At 63.1% G+C, this 20,362-nt stretch overlaps 3 protein-coding genes across 5 annotated transcripts in view; 1 reads left to right on the top strand and 2 right to left on the bottom strand.

The window, feature by feature from the left end:
- The window catches only part of SIGIRR (single Ig and TIR domain containing), a 6,832-nt gene extending 2,532 nt beyond the window's left edge, over positions 1-4,300 (top strand). The window contains exons 5-9 of the mRNA XM_034061618.1: positions 395-538; positions 613-715; positions 848-998; positions 2,977-3,162; positions 4,056-4,300. Coding sequence (XP_033917509.1) covers positions 395-538; positions 613-715; positions 848-998; positions 2,977-3,162; positions 4,056-4,241 — 770 coding nt within the window. The 3' untranslated portion in view covers positions 4,242-4,300. The remainder of the gene's footprint in view (positions 1-394; positions 539-612; positions 716-847; positions 999-2,976; positions 3,163-4,055) is intronic.
- NLRP6 (NLR family pyrin domain containing 6) overlaps positions 1-20,362 on the bottom strand; it is a 177,172-nt gene that overhangs the window by 10,517 nt on the left and 146,293 nt on the right. The gene's annotated exons all lie outside the window — the stretch shown is intronic.
- PKP3 (plakophilin 3) lies at positions 6,182-17,940 on the bottom strand. Of its 3 annotated transcripts, none has more exons than XM_034061487.1 (14): positions 17,794-17,940; positions 13,994-14,162; positions 12,203-12,279; positions 11,331-12,025; positions 10,712-10,835; positions 10,419-10,623; positions 10,090-10,264; positions 9,729-9,846; positions 9,337-9,504; positions 8,307-8,492; positions 7,784-7,937; positions 7,316-7,508; positions 6,907-6,994; positions 6,182-6,294 (listed from the first exon to the last, which is right to left on the bottom strand). In XM_034061487.1, the coding sequence occupies exons 1-14, from the start codon at positions 17,830-17,832 to the stop codon at positions 6,259-6,261; spliced, it is 2,427 nt and encodes an 808-aa protein (XP_033917378.1). In that variant the 5' UTR covers positions 17,833-17,940; the 3' UTR covers positions 6,182-6,258. The 3 variants fall into 3 exon arrangements, with proteins under 3 accessions (XP_033917378.1, XP_033917379.1, XP_033917380.1); XM_034061488.1 differs by having other exon boundaries at positions 12,203-12,281; positions 13,999-14,162; XM_034061489.1 differs by lacking the exon at positions 17,794-17,940 and adding an exon at positions 14,306-14,332.

Here is a 20,362-nt window from a genome sequence, read left to right as displayed (position 1 = left end):
AACCCTCAGCATCCTCCCCTGTATCCCATTGGGAACCCTCAGCATCCTCCCCTGTATCCCATTTGGAACCCTCAGCATCCTCCCCTATATCCCATTGGGAACCCTTAGCATCCTCCATGTGTCCCATTGGGAACCTCAGCATCCTCCCTTGTGTCCCATTGGGAACCCTCAGCATCCTCCCCTGTGTCCCATTGGGAACCCTCAGCATCCTCCCTTGTGTCCCATTGGGAACCCTCAGCATCCTCCCCTGTGTCCCATTGGGAACCCTCAGCATCCTCCATGTGTCCCATTGGGAACCTCAGCATCCTCCCCTGTGTCCCATTGGGAACTCTCAGCATCCTCCCCTATATCCCATTGGGAACCTCAGCATCCTGCCCTATATCCCACCCCATAGATGGGAAGCTGTATGATGCATACGTGTCCCATACGTCCGCTCCCGATGACCACAAGTTCGTGCAGTTCATCCTAAAGCCGCAGCTGGAGAACCTCTATGGATACAAACTGTTCCTGGACGCGGACACCATCCTGCCCCATGCCGGTGGGAGCAGCCCCATATGGGGCCGGGTCAGCCCCACAGCATCACCCCATGGCCTGACCCCCATATCCCTGCAGAGCCATCGGCAGAGCTGGTCATGACCATGAGCCGGTGCCGGCGCCTCATCGTGGTGCTGTCCGTGGCCTACCTGGAGCAGGATTGGTGCAACCACAGCTTCAGGTAGGGGCAGGCACAGCCTGTGCCAGGGCAGAGCAGCCGGTAGGTGCCAGGCTCTATCATGGCACTGGTGTCCCATAGCCAGCACAGGAGCCGGTGGGTGCCTGGCTCTATCATGGCACTGGTGTCCCATAGGGAAGGGCTCTGGAGGCTGCTGGAGCTCACCAGCAGACCCATATTCATCGTGTTCGATGGCCGGTACCGGGAGATCCAGCATCCGGCTATCACCCACCTGCGGCAGCACCGCGGGGCTGTGAGCCTGCTGCTGTGGAGAGAGGGCTCCATGGTGAGAGCAGAGCAGGATCTGTCCCAGCAGCCCCATTGCCATCCCAGCACACCCCATTGCCATCCCAGTACACACCATTGCCATCCCAGCACACCCCATTGCCATCCCAGTGCACCCCATTGCCAACCCAGCAACACCCCATTGCCATCCCAATGCACCCCATTGCCATCCCAGCAGCACCCCATTGCCATCCCAGTACACACCATTGCCATCCCAGCACACCCCATTGCCATCCCAGTACACACCATTGCCATCCCAGCACACCCCATTGCCATCCCAGTGCACCCCATTGCCAACCCAGCAACACCCCATTGCCATCCCAATGCACCCCATTGCCATCCCAGCACACCCCATTGCCATCCCAGCACACCCCATTGCCATCCCAGCAGCACCCCATTGCCATCCCAGCACACCCCATTGCCATCCCAGCACACCCCATTGTCATCCCAGCACACCCCATTGCCATCCCAGCAACATCCCATTGCCATCCCAGCAACACCCCATTGCCATCCCAGCACCCATTGCCATCCCAGCACACCCCATTGCCATCCCAGCATCACCCCATTGCCATCCCAGCACACCCCATTGCTATCCCAGCAGCACCCATTGCCATCCCAGCAACACCCCATTGCCATCCCAGCAACATCCCATTGCCATCCCAGCACACCCCATTGCCATCCCAGCAACACCCCATTGCCATCCCAGCACCCGTTGCCATCCCAGCACACCCCATTGCCATCCCAGCATCACCCCATTGCCATCCCAGCACACCCCATTGCTATCCCAGCAGCACCCATTGCCATCCCAGCAACACCCCATTGCCATCCCAGCAACACCCCATTGCCAAGCCGGCACACCCCATTGCCATCCCAGCACACCCCATTGCCATCCCAGCAGCCCCATTGCCATCCCAGCAACACCCCATTGCCATCCCAGCACACCCCATTGCCATCCCAGCAACACCCCATTGCCATCCCAGCAGCACCCCATTGCCATCCCAGCACACCCAATTGCCATCCCAGCAACACCCCATTGTCATCCCAGCACACACCATTGCCATCCCAGCAGCACCCATTGTCATCCCAGCAACACCCCATTCCCATCCCAGCAGACCCCATTGCCATCCCAGCAGCCCCATTGCCATCCCAGCACACCCCATTGCCATCCCAGCAACACCCCATTGCCATCCCAGCAACACCCCATTGCCATCCCAGCACACCCCATTGCCATCCCAGCACACCCCATTGCCATCCCAGCAGCACCCCATTGCCATCCCAGCAACACCCCATTGCCATCGCAGCAGCACACCATTGTAATCCCAGTACACCCCATTGCCATCCCAGCAACACCCCATTGCCATCCCAGCACACACCATTGCCATCCCAGTGCGCCCCATTGCCATCCCAGCACACCCCATTGCCATCCCAGCACACCCCATTGCCATCCCAGCAACACCCCATTGCCATCCCAGCACACCCCATTGCCATCCCAGCACACCCCATTGCCATCACAGCACACCCCATAGCCGTCCCAGCAGCACCCATTGCCATCCCAGTGCACCCATTGCCATCCCAGCACACCCCATTGCCATCCCAGCAACACCCCATTGCCATCCCAGCACACCCCATTGCCATCCCAGCAACACCCCATTGCCATCCCAGCACACCCCATTGCCGTCCCAGTCTGGGCCATACTGGGAGCGCAGCCTCGGAGTGCCCCATCCGGTCGGGCCGGTTCCTCCACCAGCACAGGCCTGGGCTTGGCTCAGCTCCCGGCGCTGGGAGGAGCGAGCTGAGCCCCACAGAGCCCTGCTATGGGGCTGGGAAGAGCGAGCTGAGCCCCACAGAGCCCTGCTATGGGGCTGGGAAGAGAGAGCTGAGCCCCACAGAGCCCTGCTATGGGGCTGGGCTGGGCGAGCTGAGCCCCACAGAGCCCTGCTATGGGGCTGGGCTGGGCTCATCTCCCCTGCCCCACACAGACCCCCTCGTCTGACTTCTGGAAGGAGCTGTGCCTGGCTCTGCCCCGCAGGGTGTCCCTCCCGGGGCCCGTGGGGGACCCACAGACCCGGCTGCAGGGGGACAAGGACCCAATGCTGACCCTGAGCAGCACCTATGGGGACAGTGGCAGTGACCTGCACCCGGATGGGGACCTGGGTATGGTCCTTGTGTCCTTGTTCACTGGGGGGGGCAGTGTGTGCTGCACGTCCCTGTGGGCTTTCCTAACCCATCCTAACCCATCCTAACTCATCCTAACCCACCCTAACCCATCCTAACACAACTTAACCCATCCTTACCCATCCTAACCCTTCCTAACCCATCCTAACCCATCCTAACTCATCCTAACCGATCCTAACCCATCCTAACTCATCCTAACCCATCCTAACTCATCCTAACCGATCCTAACCCATCCTAACTCATCCTAACCCATCCTAACTCATCCTAACCGATCCTAACCCATCCTAACTCATCCTAACCCATCCTAACCCACCCTAACCCACCCTAACCCATCCTTACCCATCTTAACCCATCCTAACCCATCCTAACCCACCCTAACCCATCCTAACCCACCCTAACTCATCCTAACCCATCCTAACCCACCCTAACACATCCTAACCCATCCCAACCCATCCTAACCCACCCTAACTCATCCTAACCCACCCTAACCCATCCTAACACATCCTAACCCATCCTAACCCATCCTAACACATCCTAACCCATCCTAACCCGTCCTAACCCACCCTAACCCATCCTAACACATCCTAACCCATGTGCCCCCATCTGCCCCCATCTGCCCCTATGTGCCCCCATCTGCCCCATCTGCCCCCATGTGCCCCCATCTGCCCCCATGTGCCCCATCTGCCCCCATGTGCCCCATGTGCCCCCATCTACCCCCATGTGCCACCATGTGCCCCATGTGCCCCCATCTACCCCCATGTGCCACCATGTGCCCCATGTGCCCCCATCTGCCCCCATGTGCCCCCATGTGCCCCCATGTGCCCCCATGTGCCCCCATGTGCCCCCATCTCCCCTTATCTCCCCCCATGTGCCACATGTTCAGCCCTCCAGGACTGCATGTTCCGGCCCCCCCCCTCCCCGCCTGGCTCCGGCTCCGGCTCCTGCCGCTGGGATGGAGCAGCCGCAGCTCAGGGATGCTCAGGGACCCGAGATCCAGGACTCGGACCTCGGCTCCCGTAACTACAGCGTCCGGAGAGACTTCTACTGCCTGGTGATGGGGGATGTGTGAGCGGCTCCTGCCCATGGCTGCATGGGCACAGCTGCCGCAGCCCTGGCACTGCCATAGCACCATAGACCCGGCTCTGCCATGGCACCACAGCCGGCTCTGCCATGGAACCACAGCCGGCTCTGCCATGGAACCAGAACCGGCTCTGCCATGGAACCACAGCCGGCTCTACCATAGCACCACAGCCGGCTCTACCATGGAACCAGAACCGGCTCTGCCATGGAACCAGAACCGGCTCTGCCATGGAACCACAGCCGGCTCTGCCATAGCACCACAGCCCTGGCTCTGCCATGGCACCAGAACCGGCTCTGCCATGGCACCACAACTGGCTCTGCCATGGCACCGCAGCCGGCTCTGCCATGGCACCGCAGCCAGCTCTACCATAGCACCACAGCCGGCTCTGCCATAGCACCACAGCCAGCTCTGCCATAGCACCAGAACCGGCTCTGCCATGGAACCACAGCCGGCTCTGCCATGGCACCGCAGCCAGCTCTGCCATGGAACCACAGCCGGCTCTGCCATGGAACCAGAACCGGCTCTGCCATGGCACCACAGCCCTGGCTCTGCCATGGAACCACAGCCGGCTCTGCCATGGAACCACAGCCGAGGCTGCGGCACGATCCGTGGTGGAGAACCATCACCAATGGGTACCACAACCCATGGTGCTTGGGCATGCTCCGGTGCTGGGCCCTCTCCTTCCCCGTGTGCAGCAGGGATGGACCAGCACTGGGATGGGGGATGCTCTGAGAAGGAACATGCCCCGATCCCAAAGGAATGGCCTGGCAGGGGTGTCCATGGCACCCCCTCTTCCATGGACCCCCCCATGGCAATAAAGTGCTGCACAGAGTGAGTCCCATTCACCTCCAGGGATGTGGGTCCAACCAGTGGGTCTGGCACCACCATGGCCGGTGGTGCTGGTCCCATCCCTGTGCCATGTCCTGTCCCCATGGCACCAACCCACAGCAGCACCCGGTGGGCAGAGGGGTTCACATCGGGGGGTTCACATCAGGGGGTTCACGTCGGGGGGTTCACAGCAGTGAGCAGCATTCAAGGCTTTATTTGGGGACACACAGGGCTCAGGGTGTTTGTACATGAGCATGGGGAGGACAACGGCACCGAGACACCCATCCTGGGCCATGCGGGTGACACACACTGATGGGTGACACCAACACCGGCTGTGCCACCCGCTGCCCTCAGCCTCCTCCTCTACCTGGTGTCCCAAAGGGGGTACACAGCACCCCAAGCACAGCAGGGTCCCCCCAGCCCTACACCCACCAGCACAGCAAAGCCAACCCACAGGCACCTGCACCCCAATAGGGAGAGCTTTGAGCTGGTACCCTCTGTGCCAGGCACCCAAGGGGCACCCAGAGCACCCAGAGCAGAGAGGGCACAGTCCCTATGGGGCTCCCTGCAGAGAGGGCACAGTCCCTATGGGACAGCCTCAGTCACCCCCAGCCCACCCCTACAAAAGGGGGACTTGGCACCATCCCACACCAATGGAGCTCCCTACAGCCACCGTACACCCCATAACACCCGGAAACCCCCTCAGACCTCCCTGAGCATCCCCTGAGCCACGCAAAGCCCCATTCACCCCCAGCCAGGGCAGAGCCTGAGCACCCCACAGCGCACCCCACACCAGCCCATAGTGCACAGGGAATGGAGGGTCCCCAAAGCCCCTTCCCCACCTCAGTGCAGGAGCCCCCAAACCCTGCAGCTCCCATTGAGCCATGAGCCAAGCTTTGCTGTGCAGCCAGGACCCCAGGTCTGAGCACCCATGGGTGCCATGGGGCAGCCCCTCAGTAACTGTGGTCCCAGCAGGGCCCCGCAGCAGAGCCTAAAGCAGGGGCTGGGGTTAGGGCCGGGCAGGAGGGAGGACAAACGGCCCCATGCAGGGAAGGGACCGGTAGGGACCCGGTAGGGATGCGGTAGGGCTGCAATGGGGTCTATGCTATGGAGCAGGGTCCGGTGCTGAGCGGCCGCCTGTGAGGAGCCAGCATAGGGCAGCATGGTCCTGGTGTCCTCACAGGCTGAGGAAGTCCTCCTTCCGGTACCCCTTCTGCAAGGACACACGGACACAGTCACCCCCTGCCCACACCTCACTGGGGCTGGGAGTGAGCATGGACCCACTGTGCTCCAGCATCAACCCCAGCAGGGCAGGTACCACCATGGGGATGATGCTCTGGGGACATCCCAGCCCTTCAGGAGGGGGGAACAGGGATCTGGGACCTGGAAGCATTTAATGTAACCCCAGAACCCCAGAGTGGTTTGGGTTGAAAGGACCTTAAAGCTCCTCCAGCTCCAAGCCCAACCCCTTCCACTGGAGCAGCTGCTCCAAGCCCCTGTGTCCAACCTGGCCTTGAGCACTGCCAGGGATGGGGCAGCCACAGCTTCTCTGGGCACCCTGTGCCAGCGCCTCAGCACCCTCCCAGGGAACAGCTTCTGCCTCAGAGCTCAGCTCAGTCTCCCCTCTCTTGGGCAGGTTCAAGCCATTCCCCTTGGCCTGTCCCTACATCCCTTGTCCCAAGCCCCTCTCCAGGTTCCTGCAGCCCCTTCAGGCACTGTGAGACTGTTCCAAGTATTTGGACTGTGGCTGTTCAATGGCTCTGACACCCTCAGGACCCACCCCAGGACCCCCCCAGTGGGATGGGACACTGGGACCAGTTCTCACCATCTTGAAGTCCCGGTGGAGCTTGTTGTACTGCCACATGTTTCCCAGGAGGCTGGAGGCTGCTCGGGAGGACTTCTCATTGTCCGAGCTGGCAGGGACAGAGCTCAATGAGGTTTGGGTACCGGCGCACAGGATAGTGCCCATCAACCCAATGAGCCCACCCCAGAACGGCCCTATGGGCTAAAGACTCAACACCAGTGGGAAGAGGCAGAGTCAAGGCTGGAGCCCAGCACCCAGTACAGGTGGTGAGCAGCAAGTGGTGAGGAGCATCCCATAGGAAAAGGTGACTGTATCCCAGCCCATGGGGGTGTCCAGAGGACATGGCCAAGGGGTTGATGGAGACCATGAGGCCACTCCATGCCTAGGGATGGGAGACCTTATGGGGCCATGGGGAGAGCAGAGCCCTCACCTGTCCCTTCTCTTCTTGATGTAGAAGAGCTTCCGGAGCCCATCGAAGTAGACGATGTCTCGTGCGGCCATGGGGCTCTCCACCACCAGGTTGTTGAGCACCGCGATGATGTTCACCACGACATCAACCGGCGGAGCCTTGTCCCCGGCGCTGCCCGGCAGCTTCTCCATCAGGTGGCTGACAACCTTGGTGGCTGTGGGTGAGGGTGACACGTCAGTGCTGGTGTCAGTGCTGGCGGCTGCACCGGCACAGGCGGCAGCACCGGTGTGGTGAGGGACCAGCACCGGGGATGCTTCCATGGGCACCAGGACTGGAGGACAAAGCCAATGGGATGGTTGGTGGTGGAGCACTGGGAGCAGAGGGTGTTTGGTGCTGGGGATGGAGCAGGGATGCAGCGGGTGCTGGGATGGGGCCGGAGCGAGGAGGAGGAGGAGGATGAAGGGCATGGGCCGGGTTCACCACACTCACACATCTCATCCTTGTTGCGGGCGTGCCGGGACAGGTTCCGGATGAGGCCGGTCAGGGAGCGCAGCTGGTGCTGGTCGGCGGTGCGGACACGGTCCAGGACCGGGTTCAGGATGCGCTCCTGCTCCAGGGCCAGGCGGCTCAGCACACCCGCCCACTGCGGGGCACACACTGCTCAGAGACTACAATGGGACCCCCCATTGCACCCTCCTCTTCCTCCTCCTCCTCCTCCTGTTGCTCAACAGGGCCAGGTTGGGTTACCCATGGGTGGTGAGTGGTGTGATGGACAGGTTACCCACACCTGGGTGGTGAGTGGTGTAATGGACAGGTTACCCATGGGTGGTGAGTGGTGTGATGGACAGGTTACCCACACCTGGGTGGTGAGTGGTGCAGTGGACAGGTTACCCACCCAGGCAAACCACAACCACCCCACATGAAGGTGTATCCCAGCCCTGTGACTGGTGCAGTGATGGTGACACCCAGACCAGCATCAGCATCACCCCCGGGATGTTCCCCACACCCTCACCCTGCGGTCCCCAGCAGTGATGTTCTGCAGTGCGCCTGAGGCCGCCTCCGTGGTGTGCTTGTTGAGCTCACAGCGCTGCAGCAGCCGGTTGTAGATACCCACGATCTGCGGGTTCCAGAGCCACTCCATGCCCTTGGGGTCCTTGGACACCTCCGTGAAGGTGACGATGTCCGCGTTCAGGTAGTGCTGTGGGGAGGATGCTGTTGGACCCACCGGTGTCCCCTACAGCATCCCTCATTGCTGCGGCTGTCCCCTCCTGCCCCATGCCCAGCCCCAAGCACCGGCAGCTCACACCGGTTGTGGCACACCCGTTGCATGGCACAGCAGGGGCTCAGCACCTGATTCACACCACGCTCCTGAATCACCAGCACTGAGCTCATCCGCGTGTCCCAGCCCTGAGCTGAGCCCAGCGTCCACCTCCACCCGCGTCCATCTCCACCCAGCATCACCCCATTGCCACCCCTGCCCCGGGACATGGTCCCATTGCCACCCCTGTCCCAGGACACAGTCCCATTGCCACCCCTGCCCAGGACACGGTCCCATTGCCACCCCTGCTCTGGGCCCCGGTCCCATTGCCCCCCCTGCCCCAGGACACAGTCCCATTGCCACCCCTGCCCCAGAACACGGTCCCATTGCCCCCCCTGCCCCAGAACACGGTCCCATTGCCACCCCTGCCCCAGGACACGGTCCCATTGCCCCCCCTGCCCCAGGACACGGTCCCATTGCCACCCCTGCCCCAGGACATGGTCCCATTGCCACCCCTGCCCCAGGACACGATCCCATTGCCCCCCCTGCCCCGGGACACGATCCCATTGCCCCCCCTGCCCCAGGACACGGTCCCATTGCCCCCCCTGTCCCGGGACATGGTCCCATTGCCACCCCTGTCCCGGGACACGGTCCCATTGCCACCCCTGCCCCAGGGCCCGGTCCCATTGCCACCCCTGCCCCAGGACACGATCCCATTGCCACCCCTGCCCCAGGACACGGTCCCATTGCCACCCCTGCCCCAGGACATGGTCCCACCACTGACCTCTCGTGCCTTCTTGCTCTGGGGGCTGAAGCATCCCACCAGCTCCCCCGTCACCGTGCCGCCGGTGTTGCGCCGGTGACCCTCGAGGCGCTGCAGTGAGGACGGGGGCATCTCATCGTACAGGCGGTAGGAGAGGTTGCGCAGGACACACACCGCGTTCTCCACGCTCTGGGGGGGACATGGGGGTGTCAGTGCTTGTGCTGCATGATGGGGTGTTGCTAATGGCACATCCCTATGGGGCTCCATCATGGTCACCACAATGCCCAGTATGTCCATCATATCCCATCACCCCATTGAGATGTGCCTTAGCACCATGATGGCCAGGCTGTCACCAGGAGACGGGTGTACACCACAACCGAGGGTACCCAAAGCCTCCCAGCTCCTGGGCTCACCTTGTCCTCTGACTTGCCCACTTCCAGGGAGCTGTTCACATAATGGATCATGGAGTCCACCAGCCCATGGCACTCACGCATCTTCTGCCGGGTCTGTTGGCTGGCAGAGCTGAGGTTCCTGCATGGGGACATGGCTCATCACAGCTCCCCCATGACCACCCCTTTGTGCCCATAGGACCACCATGGGGAGGGCAGATGATACCTGTGCCATGGGGCTGACCATGGGATGCACAAGAGCTGCAAGGGATGGGGACCAGAAAGGAGCCCCAGAGCCCTGCTCCCTATGCTCACACCCCACACGGTGTCTCTGTGTCACCCAAACCTACACCCATGGTGTGAGGACCGGAGCTGCCAGTGGTACCTGAGGAAACCAGTGGAGTTGTAGAAGATCTCGGCCTCGGATGGGTTCTGCTGGATGACACCCGAGCCCCCCAGCCCCGAGAGTGGGACCAGCACCAGGTCCGTGAGCTGGTCCAGGGTGTCCCGGGCCAGGCGGTCCTTCAGGTTGTCACTGGAGGACAGATTCCATAGGATCCCTGTGCAGAGAGTGCTGGGAATGACGGGAGCGGAACCACCCCGAGGGGCTCCCATCAACACCCACAGACAGGAACAACCATGGGACAGGATGGGTGATGATGACTCCCAGCATCCTGGGTCACCATGGCAACCACCCCACCAGTGGTCCCCAACCTGTGACGTTCTTGCGCAGCTCATCGTCAGGCTCCCGCAGTGTCCGCATCAGCTCATAGATACCGTTCTCCTCCACCAGCGCCAGCTTGTTCTCGGTGTTGTCGTAGATGAGGTTGCGCATGGCACCGGTTGCGTGACGCTGTACCTCCTGGTTGGGGCTGTTGAACAGCTTCACCAGCTTGGGCATGGCCTGGAGGCTGCGGGCCTGGGGGGACAGCAGCGGATGGGGGTCCCTTGGTCCTGTACCGTGTATAGGGGCCGGGGGTCCCCTTGTCCTGCCTATGAGTGCTCACCTGCTTCTTGGCGTTGCTGTCGCTGTAGCACTTGTGCTGCAGGTAGGCAGCACCCAACACCTGCAGGTTGGGGTCTGTGGCTATCAGGTACTTCACGGCTGAGGGCAGGTCAATGTCATCAAACCTGGAACCATGGGCACAAGGAGGTGAACATGGGCACAAGGATCCTCCACACCTGCACCTCGGAGGGGACCCATCAACCCACCATGTGCTTGGGCATGAGACTCCAGACCCAGCTTAAAGAGCATCTCCCTACCCTGGGGTCTCAGCATGAGTCCATGAGAGAAGCTAAAGCCACACACAGGATGTGTTTGGGGTCAACCCACACCATGGTCCATCACTATGGGGCCAACTGGTTCCCACCACAGAATCACACAATGGTTTGGGATGAAGGGACCTTAAAGCTCCTCCAGCTCCAACCCCAACCCCTTCCACTGCTCCAACCCCTGTGTCCAACCTGGCCTTGAGCACTGCCAGGGATGGGGCATTCACCTCCATCTCCCCCTTGTCCTGCATCCCTCACAGCAATATAGCACCAGGCAACAGAGAGAAGGGTTTGCCCTCGACCAGCTAATGTGGGCACAAGGACCAAGCTGGAGTCCATCCCCATGTCACTCACCCCCCCGACTGATGGCTGAGCAGGGTGTTGTGCCCATTGTACATGTCCATGCGCTGGTCCTGCAGGTGATGGCTGCCCTCGGCCAGGCTGCGCACGGAGGGTGCGCGGGAGCCGTGCTCCACCATACCCAGGTAGGAGCCGGCTCCGGTGGGGACGGTGCCGAAGGAGCCGGTGCTGAGCCGGGAGCGGTTGTTGCTCTGGAAGCGCTGTAGCGTGCGCATGGCGGGCGCGCGGATGGTGCGGTTGTGCGGCACCTCGCTGCCCTCCGGCCACTCCTTGGCGCTGGAGCCGCCGCTCAGCTGCCGCTCCAGGGTGTAGGAGCGGGTGAAGCCACCACCGCCGGCCTGGCACCGGTAGAGCGGACGGTGGTGACCCACGGAGTCCATCTGCTCCGACAGGAGGCTGTAGCGGTCGTCAGCCGCGGTGTGTGGCGGACCCTCGGTCAGGCGCAGCGAGCGCAGCGACAGCGTGTCCAGGTTGTGCCGCGCGCGGTAGCTGCGCTCGTGGAAGGAGCTGGGTCGTGGGGAGCTGTTGGACACCTGGGACATGGTGTAGCCGTAGCCGCGGCCCTTGGCCAGGCCCCCGTTGCTGATGGTTGCCATGCGCTTGTGCGGGGTGAGGTCCACAGCCGAGCGCGAGGACCACGCGCTGCCCTTCAAGGTGCCGAAGTCCTTCTTGGTCAGTGGTTGATAGAGCTGTGGGGTGCAGGGGGTCAGGGTGTCCTGAGCCTGCCCCTCCATCCCCATCACCGGCAAAGGGGAGGATGGAGCCCAGAGCCTCCCTTGGCACAGCCAAAGCCGCAGCCAGGATGGGTCCCTCTGGCATCCCCACAGTGATGGGCAGGGGGAGAGGATGAACCCCCCGGTACATACCGAGGCTTTGGGGTCCACACCATTGCTCTGGGAGCGGGAGCTGAAGGAGGAGCGCATGGTTGTGCCATACTGACTGCCTATGGGGTGGAGATGGGAGGATCAGCCAAAGGGGGGATGTGGGGACCAGAGACCCCACAGCTCACCCCAGGGTGACCTGCACCAGCAGCCATAGGGCACAAGGGGCAGGAGGACACTGCCCTCCCCTGCCTGCTGACCAGGGGCAGTGCCAGGCTCCTGCCTTTCATCCTGCCCTGACGGCAAGGGGATAATTGCCACCTTGGCAGGGACATGGAGGCTGAGCCGCAGCCGGATCAACAACCCAGGCACCCTCAGAGCCAGTGCCGGCTCCAGCACCCTGGGGACGGGATCACACCACAGGGATGGGATCACATTGTGGGGATGGGATCACACTGTGGGGATGGGATCACACCGTGGGGATGGGATCACACTGTGGGGATGGGATCATACTGTGGGGATGGGATCACACCACAGGGATGGGATTACACTGTGGGTATGGGATCACAGTGTGGGGATGGGATCACACCACAGGGATGGGATCACACCACAGGGATGGGATCACACCATGGGGATGGGATCACACCATGGGGATGGGATCACACTGTGGGGATGGGATCATACTTTGGGGATGGGATCACACTATGGGGATGGGATCACACTGTGGGGATGGGATCACACCATGAGGACAGGATCACACCATGAGGACAGGATCCACCACAGGGACAGGATCCACCATAGGGACAGGATCCCACCATAGGGACAGGATCCACCATAGGGACAGGATCCACCATGGGGACAGGATCCACCATAGGGACAGGATCCACCATAGGGACAGGATCCACCATGGGGACCGGATCCCATCCGGAACCAGTCCCACCACACCCTCCACCACCGCCCCAGGGCCGCTGACGGGCACGGGGCCATCACCAGCTCCGCAGGGATAGGACCATGACTCACACCCTCCATGGGGCAGCCCTGGGGGTACCGAGGGGGTCTCACGTCTGCCCCCACGGCCGAGGCCCCAGCACCGGGGCCCGGTGAGCCCCATTACCGGAGCTGGGAGCAGCACAGGGAGGAGGCCGGGAGCAGACGGTAATGGAGGAGCTGGAGCCAGGCCAGAGGCACAGCTCAAAGGCTGCCGGGGACGGGCAGGGATCTGCCGGGACACGAACAACCTCCCCAGGACCCAAGCGGGGTGCGGGACCCCCCAATAAAACCCTCGGGGGCAGGGGGGAAACTGAGGCACGACCCCGAGTGGGGCGGAACGAGGATGCAGTGGGGCGGAAGGAGTCTGCAATGGGGTGGAAGGAGCCCGCAATGGGGCGGAAGGAGCCTGCAATGGGGTGGAAGGAGTCTGCAATGGGGCGGAAGGAGCCTGCAATGGGGCAGAAGGAGTCCGCAGTGGGGTGGAAGGAGCCTGCAATGGGGAGGAAGGAGCCCGCAGTGGGGCGGAAGGAGCCCGCAATGGGGTGGAAGGAGCCCACAGTGGGGTGGAAGGAGCCCGCAATGGGGTGGAAGGAGCCCGCAATGGTGCGGAAGGAGCCTGCAGTGGGGTGGAAGGAGCCCACAGTGGGGTGGAAGGAGCCCGCAATGGGGCGGAACGAGCCTGCAATGGGGCCATGCAGCCCCTTCCCAGTGCTGTGGGGGCTCAGCCGGGTGGGGGCACCCCCAAAACCCCACCCCGAGGAGCGAACCCAAACCCGGTGTTGCCCATAGACGTGTACCCGGAGGGGGGGGGGACGACACACGGGGGGGGGGGGGGGGTTCTCCCACCTCTGCTGCCGTCGCCGTGGTCGGGTCCGGAGCCCCTCAGCATCATCCGGATTCGGACCTGCTCCTGCACTCGGGCGCTCCGCAGCCGCTGCCCCTCGGCCGTCTCCCGGCTCCGGCCGTCCAGCTGCCGGTCCGACGGCAGCGCCAGGGAGCACACCCCGGCCTCGGGCTGCAGAGCCGACAGGAGGAACGCGTTGGGCTCCTGCATGGCGGCGGAGCCGAGGCCGAGACCAGCGGCAGCCCCGTGCAGGTGAGCGGAGCGCTCAGACCGGACCGCCCCACAGCCGCCACGCCCGCGGGGAGGGGACGTACCGGGGACAGCAGTACCGGTAACACAGGTACCGGGGACACCAGCACCAGGGACACCAGAACAGGTGACATCAGCACCGGGGACACCAGTACCGGTAACACCAGAACCGGTGACAGCAACACCGGTAACACCAACACTGGGGACTCCAGTACCGGGTGACATCAGCACCGGGGACACCAACACCGGTGACATCAGTACCGGTAACACCAACACCGGGGACAGCAACACCAGGGACACCAGCACCGGGTGACATCAGCACCGGTAACACCAACACCGGTGACACCAGCACCGGTGACACCAGCACCGGTAACACCGGTGACACCGGTGACACTGGTGCCAGCACCCGCCTTGACCTCGCGGGGATGAGGGCTTGAGGGAGCAGGATGCCCTCGGGGGTCTGGGGTGGTCATACCTGTGGCTGCAGTGGGGAGAGCCAGACCCATTGGGGGCAGACCCACCGGTGAGCCACAGACCCCAAACAGCCCCACAAGTGACCCCTCAGGGACCCACATGGTCCCTCCTGTAAGCTCAAGACCCCTAGGAAAGCTCCCAGGAGAGCCCCAGAGCTACACTAGGTCACTACAGAGAACCCCAGACCCCAGATTGCCCCTCTGGCAACCCCCAGACCCCACATGGCCTCCCCTCTACACCTGGACCCAGGTAACCTCCCTGTTGACCCCTACAGAGCCACAGCATCCTCCCAATGAACCAGGACCCCAGGTAACCTCCAGGAGAGCCCTGTGCCCCCCATGGCACCACCAGACAGCCCTAGACCCCCCCTAGGAGCATCCAGAACCCCATAGAGCCCACCACGGACCCCGGGGGTACCCACCACCACCAAACCCCTTTGCCGGGGGGGGCAGGGCCGCTATGGGGCCCAGCAGGGGCTCATTGGGGTAATTACCGGCCGGACCCTCCCTGCTTTGCTTTTCAAAGCAGGGAATTAAAGCTCAAGCTCCCAATGACTAAAGCAGCATCAGGGGCGGAACCGAACGCGGTGACTCAGCCGCTGCTACCATAGGTACTCATTAACCTCACCCCACCCGCCTGGGCCTCCAGGAACACCTCAACCCCCCCCAGTGCCGTGAGCAGCGCCCGAGACCTCCCCGGCATCGGCTCCATCGCTGCCGACAGCCCCTGAGCCTGTCCTGAACCGAACTGAGTCTGGTCTCTGCTCCGCACTGGGGCTCAGCCCCTGAGCCTGTCCTGAACCGAACTGAGTCCGGTCTCTGCTCGGCAATGGGGCTGAGCCCCTGCTCATGGCACCTGAGCTGAGCCCCTGAGCCTGTCCTAAACCGAACTGAGTCCGGTCTCTGCTCTGCACTGGGGCTCAGCTCCTGAGCCTGTCCTGAACCGAACTGTGTCCGGTCTCTGCACTGAGGCTCAGCCCCTGCTCATGGCACAGCTCAGCCCATGCTCATGGCACCGCTCAGCCCCTGAGCCAACACTGAGCCCCTCACTCCTGAACCGAACTGTGTCCGGTCTCTGCTCATGGCACAGCTCAGCCCCTGAGCCACCGCTCAGCCCCTGAGCTGAGCCCCTCACTCCTGAACCGAACTGAGTCCGGTCTCTGCTGTGCACTGGGGCTGAGCCCCTGCTCATGGCACCGCTCAGCCCCTGAGCCTGTCCTGAACCGAACTGAGTCCGGTCTCTGCTCATGGCACAGCTCAGCCCCATAGCCACTGCTGAGCCTCTCACTCCTGAACCGAACTGTGTCCGGTCTCTGCACTGAGGCTCAGCCCCTGCTCATGGCACAGCTCAGCCCCTGGCATCAGCTCCCGGCCCCGCCCGGCCGCAGCTATGGCAGTGCCAGCTCTGGGCGGTGCTGAGCTCCGCTGGGGGGGGTGACAAGGGCGGTTGTCCCTATGGAATGTGCCGCTGTCAGCAGGAGCAGCAGCGGGTGCCGGGGGGGGGCAGGAGCTGCGGTGGTTGTTTGGGATCATAGGGGCAGGTTTGGGTTGGGGGGAGCTGGAAGCACCTCCGGTTCCGACGGCAGGGGCAGGGTCCCCTTCCAGTGGGGCAGGGAACCCTTCCAGTGGGGCAGGAACCCTTCCAGTGGGGCAGGGACCCCTTCCAGTGGGGCAGGGAACCCTTCCAGTGGGGCAGCTGCTCCGAGCCCCGTGTCCAACCTGGCTTTGTTTTGGGGTGATGGTCCCCGCTTTGCTTCCCCCCTAAACCCCATAGGGCCGCAGACCCCGGTGCCCATCGCAATGGGGTGACAGCAGCACACCCGCCCCATAAACTAATGGGTCCCTGCGGACCCGTTGTAGGTACCGGGACCATCCCAACCCCCCCCCCCCTCCCGTGACGCCTCCCACGGGATGTGCCCGTGTTTGGCAGAGCTCAACGGGAGGCTCCCAAGGCTGGGGCTGAATCACGGGATCCCCCCGGGAGCAGGCGGAGGGCGGATCGGTCCCTGCAAGCCGCTGCCTGCCCGGCCGGTCCGTGCCAGCACCGGGGGCTGGGGGCGGCCGGACCCCAAAGCCGTGGGGCACAGCGGGGCCGGGTGGTCCTGAGCCCCCCCAGCCGTGGGGCACAGCGGGGCCGGGTGGTCCTGAGCCCCCCCAGCCATGGGGCACAGCGGGGCCGGGTGGTCCTGAGCCCCCCCAGCCCTGGGGCACAGCGGGGCCGGGTGGCTCTGAGCCCCATGCAGCCCCATTCCCTTCCGAGCCCCCATCCCACCGGTGTGACACTGCTCCTGGTAATGGGGGTATGAGGGGATCGAGGCAGGTTTGGAGCCCAAACGGGCAGCGCTCGGCTTGTCAAGCGGTTTGTTAATAGGGGCAAACGTTGGATGGGAGCTTAAAATGTAGCAAAATGCTTAAAATGTAGCAAAAATGCTTAAAAAGTAGCAAATCGGCACAAAAAAATCCCACATTTGGAGGAAAAACGGGATTCCCGATGGGACCCACGCTCAGTGGGGGTGACACAGGGTTAAATGAACCCGGTCTGGGGATCCCTACAGCGGTCACTGAGCCCCAAGCCTGGAGGCTCCCGTATCCCTCCCTCTGCGGGTGACAGAGCCACATCCCCGGGGCCACCCCAGCCCCTGGGTGAGCCTCATCCTCGGGCACCCGACGGTGTCACCGGTGCCACAGCCGGGACCGCAGCAGAGGGGGGAAACTGAGGCACGATGAGAGCAGGGACAGAGGCTCCGGATGGAGCTGGAGCTGCGGCCCCGGAGCCCCGAGGGCTCCGCAATGGGCACGGGTGGCACCAGTGTCCCGAGGGCCCCGCAATGGGCACATATGGCACCAGTGTCCCGAGGGCTCCGCGATGGGCACGGGTGGCACCGGTGTCCCGAGGGCTCCGCAATGGGCACGGGTGGCACCGGTGTCCCGAGGACCCCGCTGCCCTGGCACGGGTGGCACCGGTACCCCGAGGCCTCCGCGATGGGCACGGGTGGCACTAGTGTCCCGAAGGCCCCACAATGGGCACATATGGCACCGATGCCCCGAGGGCTCCGCGATGGGCACCGGCCGACACGTACCTTGCTGGGTGGCCCCGGAGCTCCGTTGCCCTGCAGCATCGTCCGGGGCGCAGGGGCACCCTTGGGTGCTACCGCGGGTGCAGGGTGGGCGCTGCCGTCTGCAGTGGGGCCGGTGCAGCGGGTGTGGGGCTGGAACGGGCCCGCCCCGGACCTACCCAACCAGTCTGCTCTTCACATGCGGGTGCTTTGCATGCGCCTCCAAACCTCTCCCCCTGCAGCCAAGGGGGAGCTCCCGACGGCTCCAGGGGGAGCCCTGGCACGGCCGGGGGGTGTGGGGTGCTCCGGGTCCCATTGCCCCATCCCTGGAGCCGCATCGCATCCTGCTCTGTAACGTTACAGTCACCGTTAGTCCCCATCACCGTGCACAATGTGTCCTTCCCATTGCATCCCCTTGAGCCATGGGTACAAGGAGGGGTTTGGGGCTGCCCAAAGGAGGTGCAGGGGAGGCAAAGCTTGCGGGGGGGGGTACAGGTTTGGGATGCAGGAGCTCCCCCGGGGGATCACAGGGAGATGTTTGTGTGCGTGGGATGCAGTAGGAGCCCTTTGAAGCCAGATAAGCAGAGGGAGCGTTTGGAACGGGCCAAACCAGTTTGGGGCCATTGCTTCCAGCCGGGCTCCACACTGCACCCAGTGCTGCAGAGGGGACCCCAGCAAAGCCCAGCACAGGGCAGGAGGATGCCAGGACCTGGCCACTGCTGTCACAGCCCTGGAGGTGTGGGGATGACCCTGTGCTCCCCTCCAGCCACCCCACAGCCAGGGCAGCCCCATAGCAAGGCTGTTTGTGGCTGGTGTTCCCCTTCATCCCAAACAAGCCCCAGTGTCACCACAGCATCACCTGGGACAGGGTGAGCTACAGGCCACAACCTCACCCTGCATCCCACTGTCCTTTAGGGCTCCCCATGGTCCCCACAGCTCAACCACTGCCATAGAACCAAACCCTGCAGCATCCTGCTGCTGCCCTTCCCCAATGGAACACCATTGGCTGCCCCTGACTGCACCCCAGGGGGGCTGGACCCGTGTCCCCAGTGGGGATGGCACTGGAGGCACCAGTCCCTCCCAGCATCACCAGCAGCAGATCCTGGTGCCTGCACTGGTGCCGGTGGCTTTGTGAGCTCTGCTGCTGGAAAAGCTGAGCCTAAGGAAAGGCAGGTTTAGGGATCAGGGCGCAGGCCACAGGTCGGGCAGCTCCCGACCCACAACAAAGAGCTGCAGTGTGGGGCGGAGAGGAGGAGTGTGGGGAGGAGAATCCGCTGCCCCCGAGGCCACAAGTACCAAATCTGGAACGAAATCCCCCAAAGCAGTTGTTTGATGGCAAAGAGGCTGCTGAGCCACCACCTCCATCCTCACCCCATGGCTGGGATGATGCTGAGCCCTGGGGATGCAGAGGGGGACACTGAGGCTCAGCCCTCCCAGTGCTCCCAGTGACCCTGCGGGACAGCAATGGTCACATCCCAGGGACAAGGTGACCCAGTTGAGGAGCACAAGGAGCCCACAGGAGGTCTGTGGACCCACAGATGCTGTTCAATGCCAGGCAGGTCTATGGCAGGGAAAGGCACTCAAGAAGATGGGGCAGGTACATCCCTGCCCATGAACGGAGCAGCTCACGGCTCCCCCCGGCTCCAGCCTCAGGGCACCCCGAGCCCCCCATGCAATGTGTGGGGCGCAGGCAGCTGCCCGGGTGGGGCTGAGGTGTGGGGCGGAGGCTCAGAGCCTGCTGCAAGCCCAGGCGTGCTCCCAGCCCCACCAGCGGCGCTGCCGCCTCCTCCCCATGGCACAGCAAAGGGGCCCCATAGCACCCATAGAGCCCCAGGGCTCAGCCCGAGCCCCCATCCTGCTCCTGCCCCATCCCACCCGGAGCAATGGGAGCTGTGGAGCTGCCACTGGAGGCTCTGCTCTCCTGAGCCCTCCTGGGGCTGTCTGTGAACAAGGGATTGAGAGGGGGCAGAGGATGGAACCATAGACCCACAGACTGGTTTGGGTTGAAGGGACCTTAAAGCTCCTCCAGCTCCAACCCCTTCCCATGGAGCAGCTGCTCCAAGCCCCTGTGTCCAACCTGGCCTTGAGCACTGCCAGGGATGGGGCAGCCACAGCTTCTCTGGGCACCCTGTGCCAGCGCCTCAGCACCCTCCCAGGGAACAGCTTCTGCCTTACACCCAACCTGAACTCCCCTGTGTCAGTCTGAACCCATCACCCCTTGTCCTATGGCTACAGGCGCTGATGAAGAGTCCCTGTCCTGCATCCAAAAGCACACCCCCAGCCTGCACAGCCACCCACCACAGTGAGGGGATGGGGGTGATGGAGAGGAAGGAAATCTCGGCCAAGACAATGATTTTATTATTTTAAAAATAAAAAAACAACCCCAAAAACAGACAAAACTTCCTGAAAACAGTTTTCCTACCTCATAATTTCACAGAAATTAGCTTGGAAACAGCATTTGCTCCCCCCCTGCTCACGTACCTGCTCTGGGCTCTGCCCTTTCCCACCCCAGCCCCTGGGCCAAGGGGCTTTGTCCCCATCCCTATGGCCACAGCAGTGGGTCCCCCCCCACAGGGCAGAGCCAGACCCCTTC

The sequence above is a fragment of the Melopsittacus undulatus genome, chromosome 4 (genome assembly GCF_012275295.1).
Source record: "Melopsittacus undulatus isolate bMelUnd1 chromosome 4, bMelUnd1.mat.Z, whole genome shotgun sequence".
Classification (NCBI taxonomy): domain Eukaryota; kingdom Metazoa; phylum Chordata; class Aves; order Psittaciformes; family Psittaculidae; genus Melopsittacus; species Melopsittacus undulatus.
This window is presented reverse-complemented; position numbering and strand designations above follow the sequence as displayed.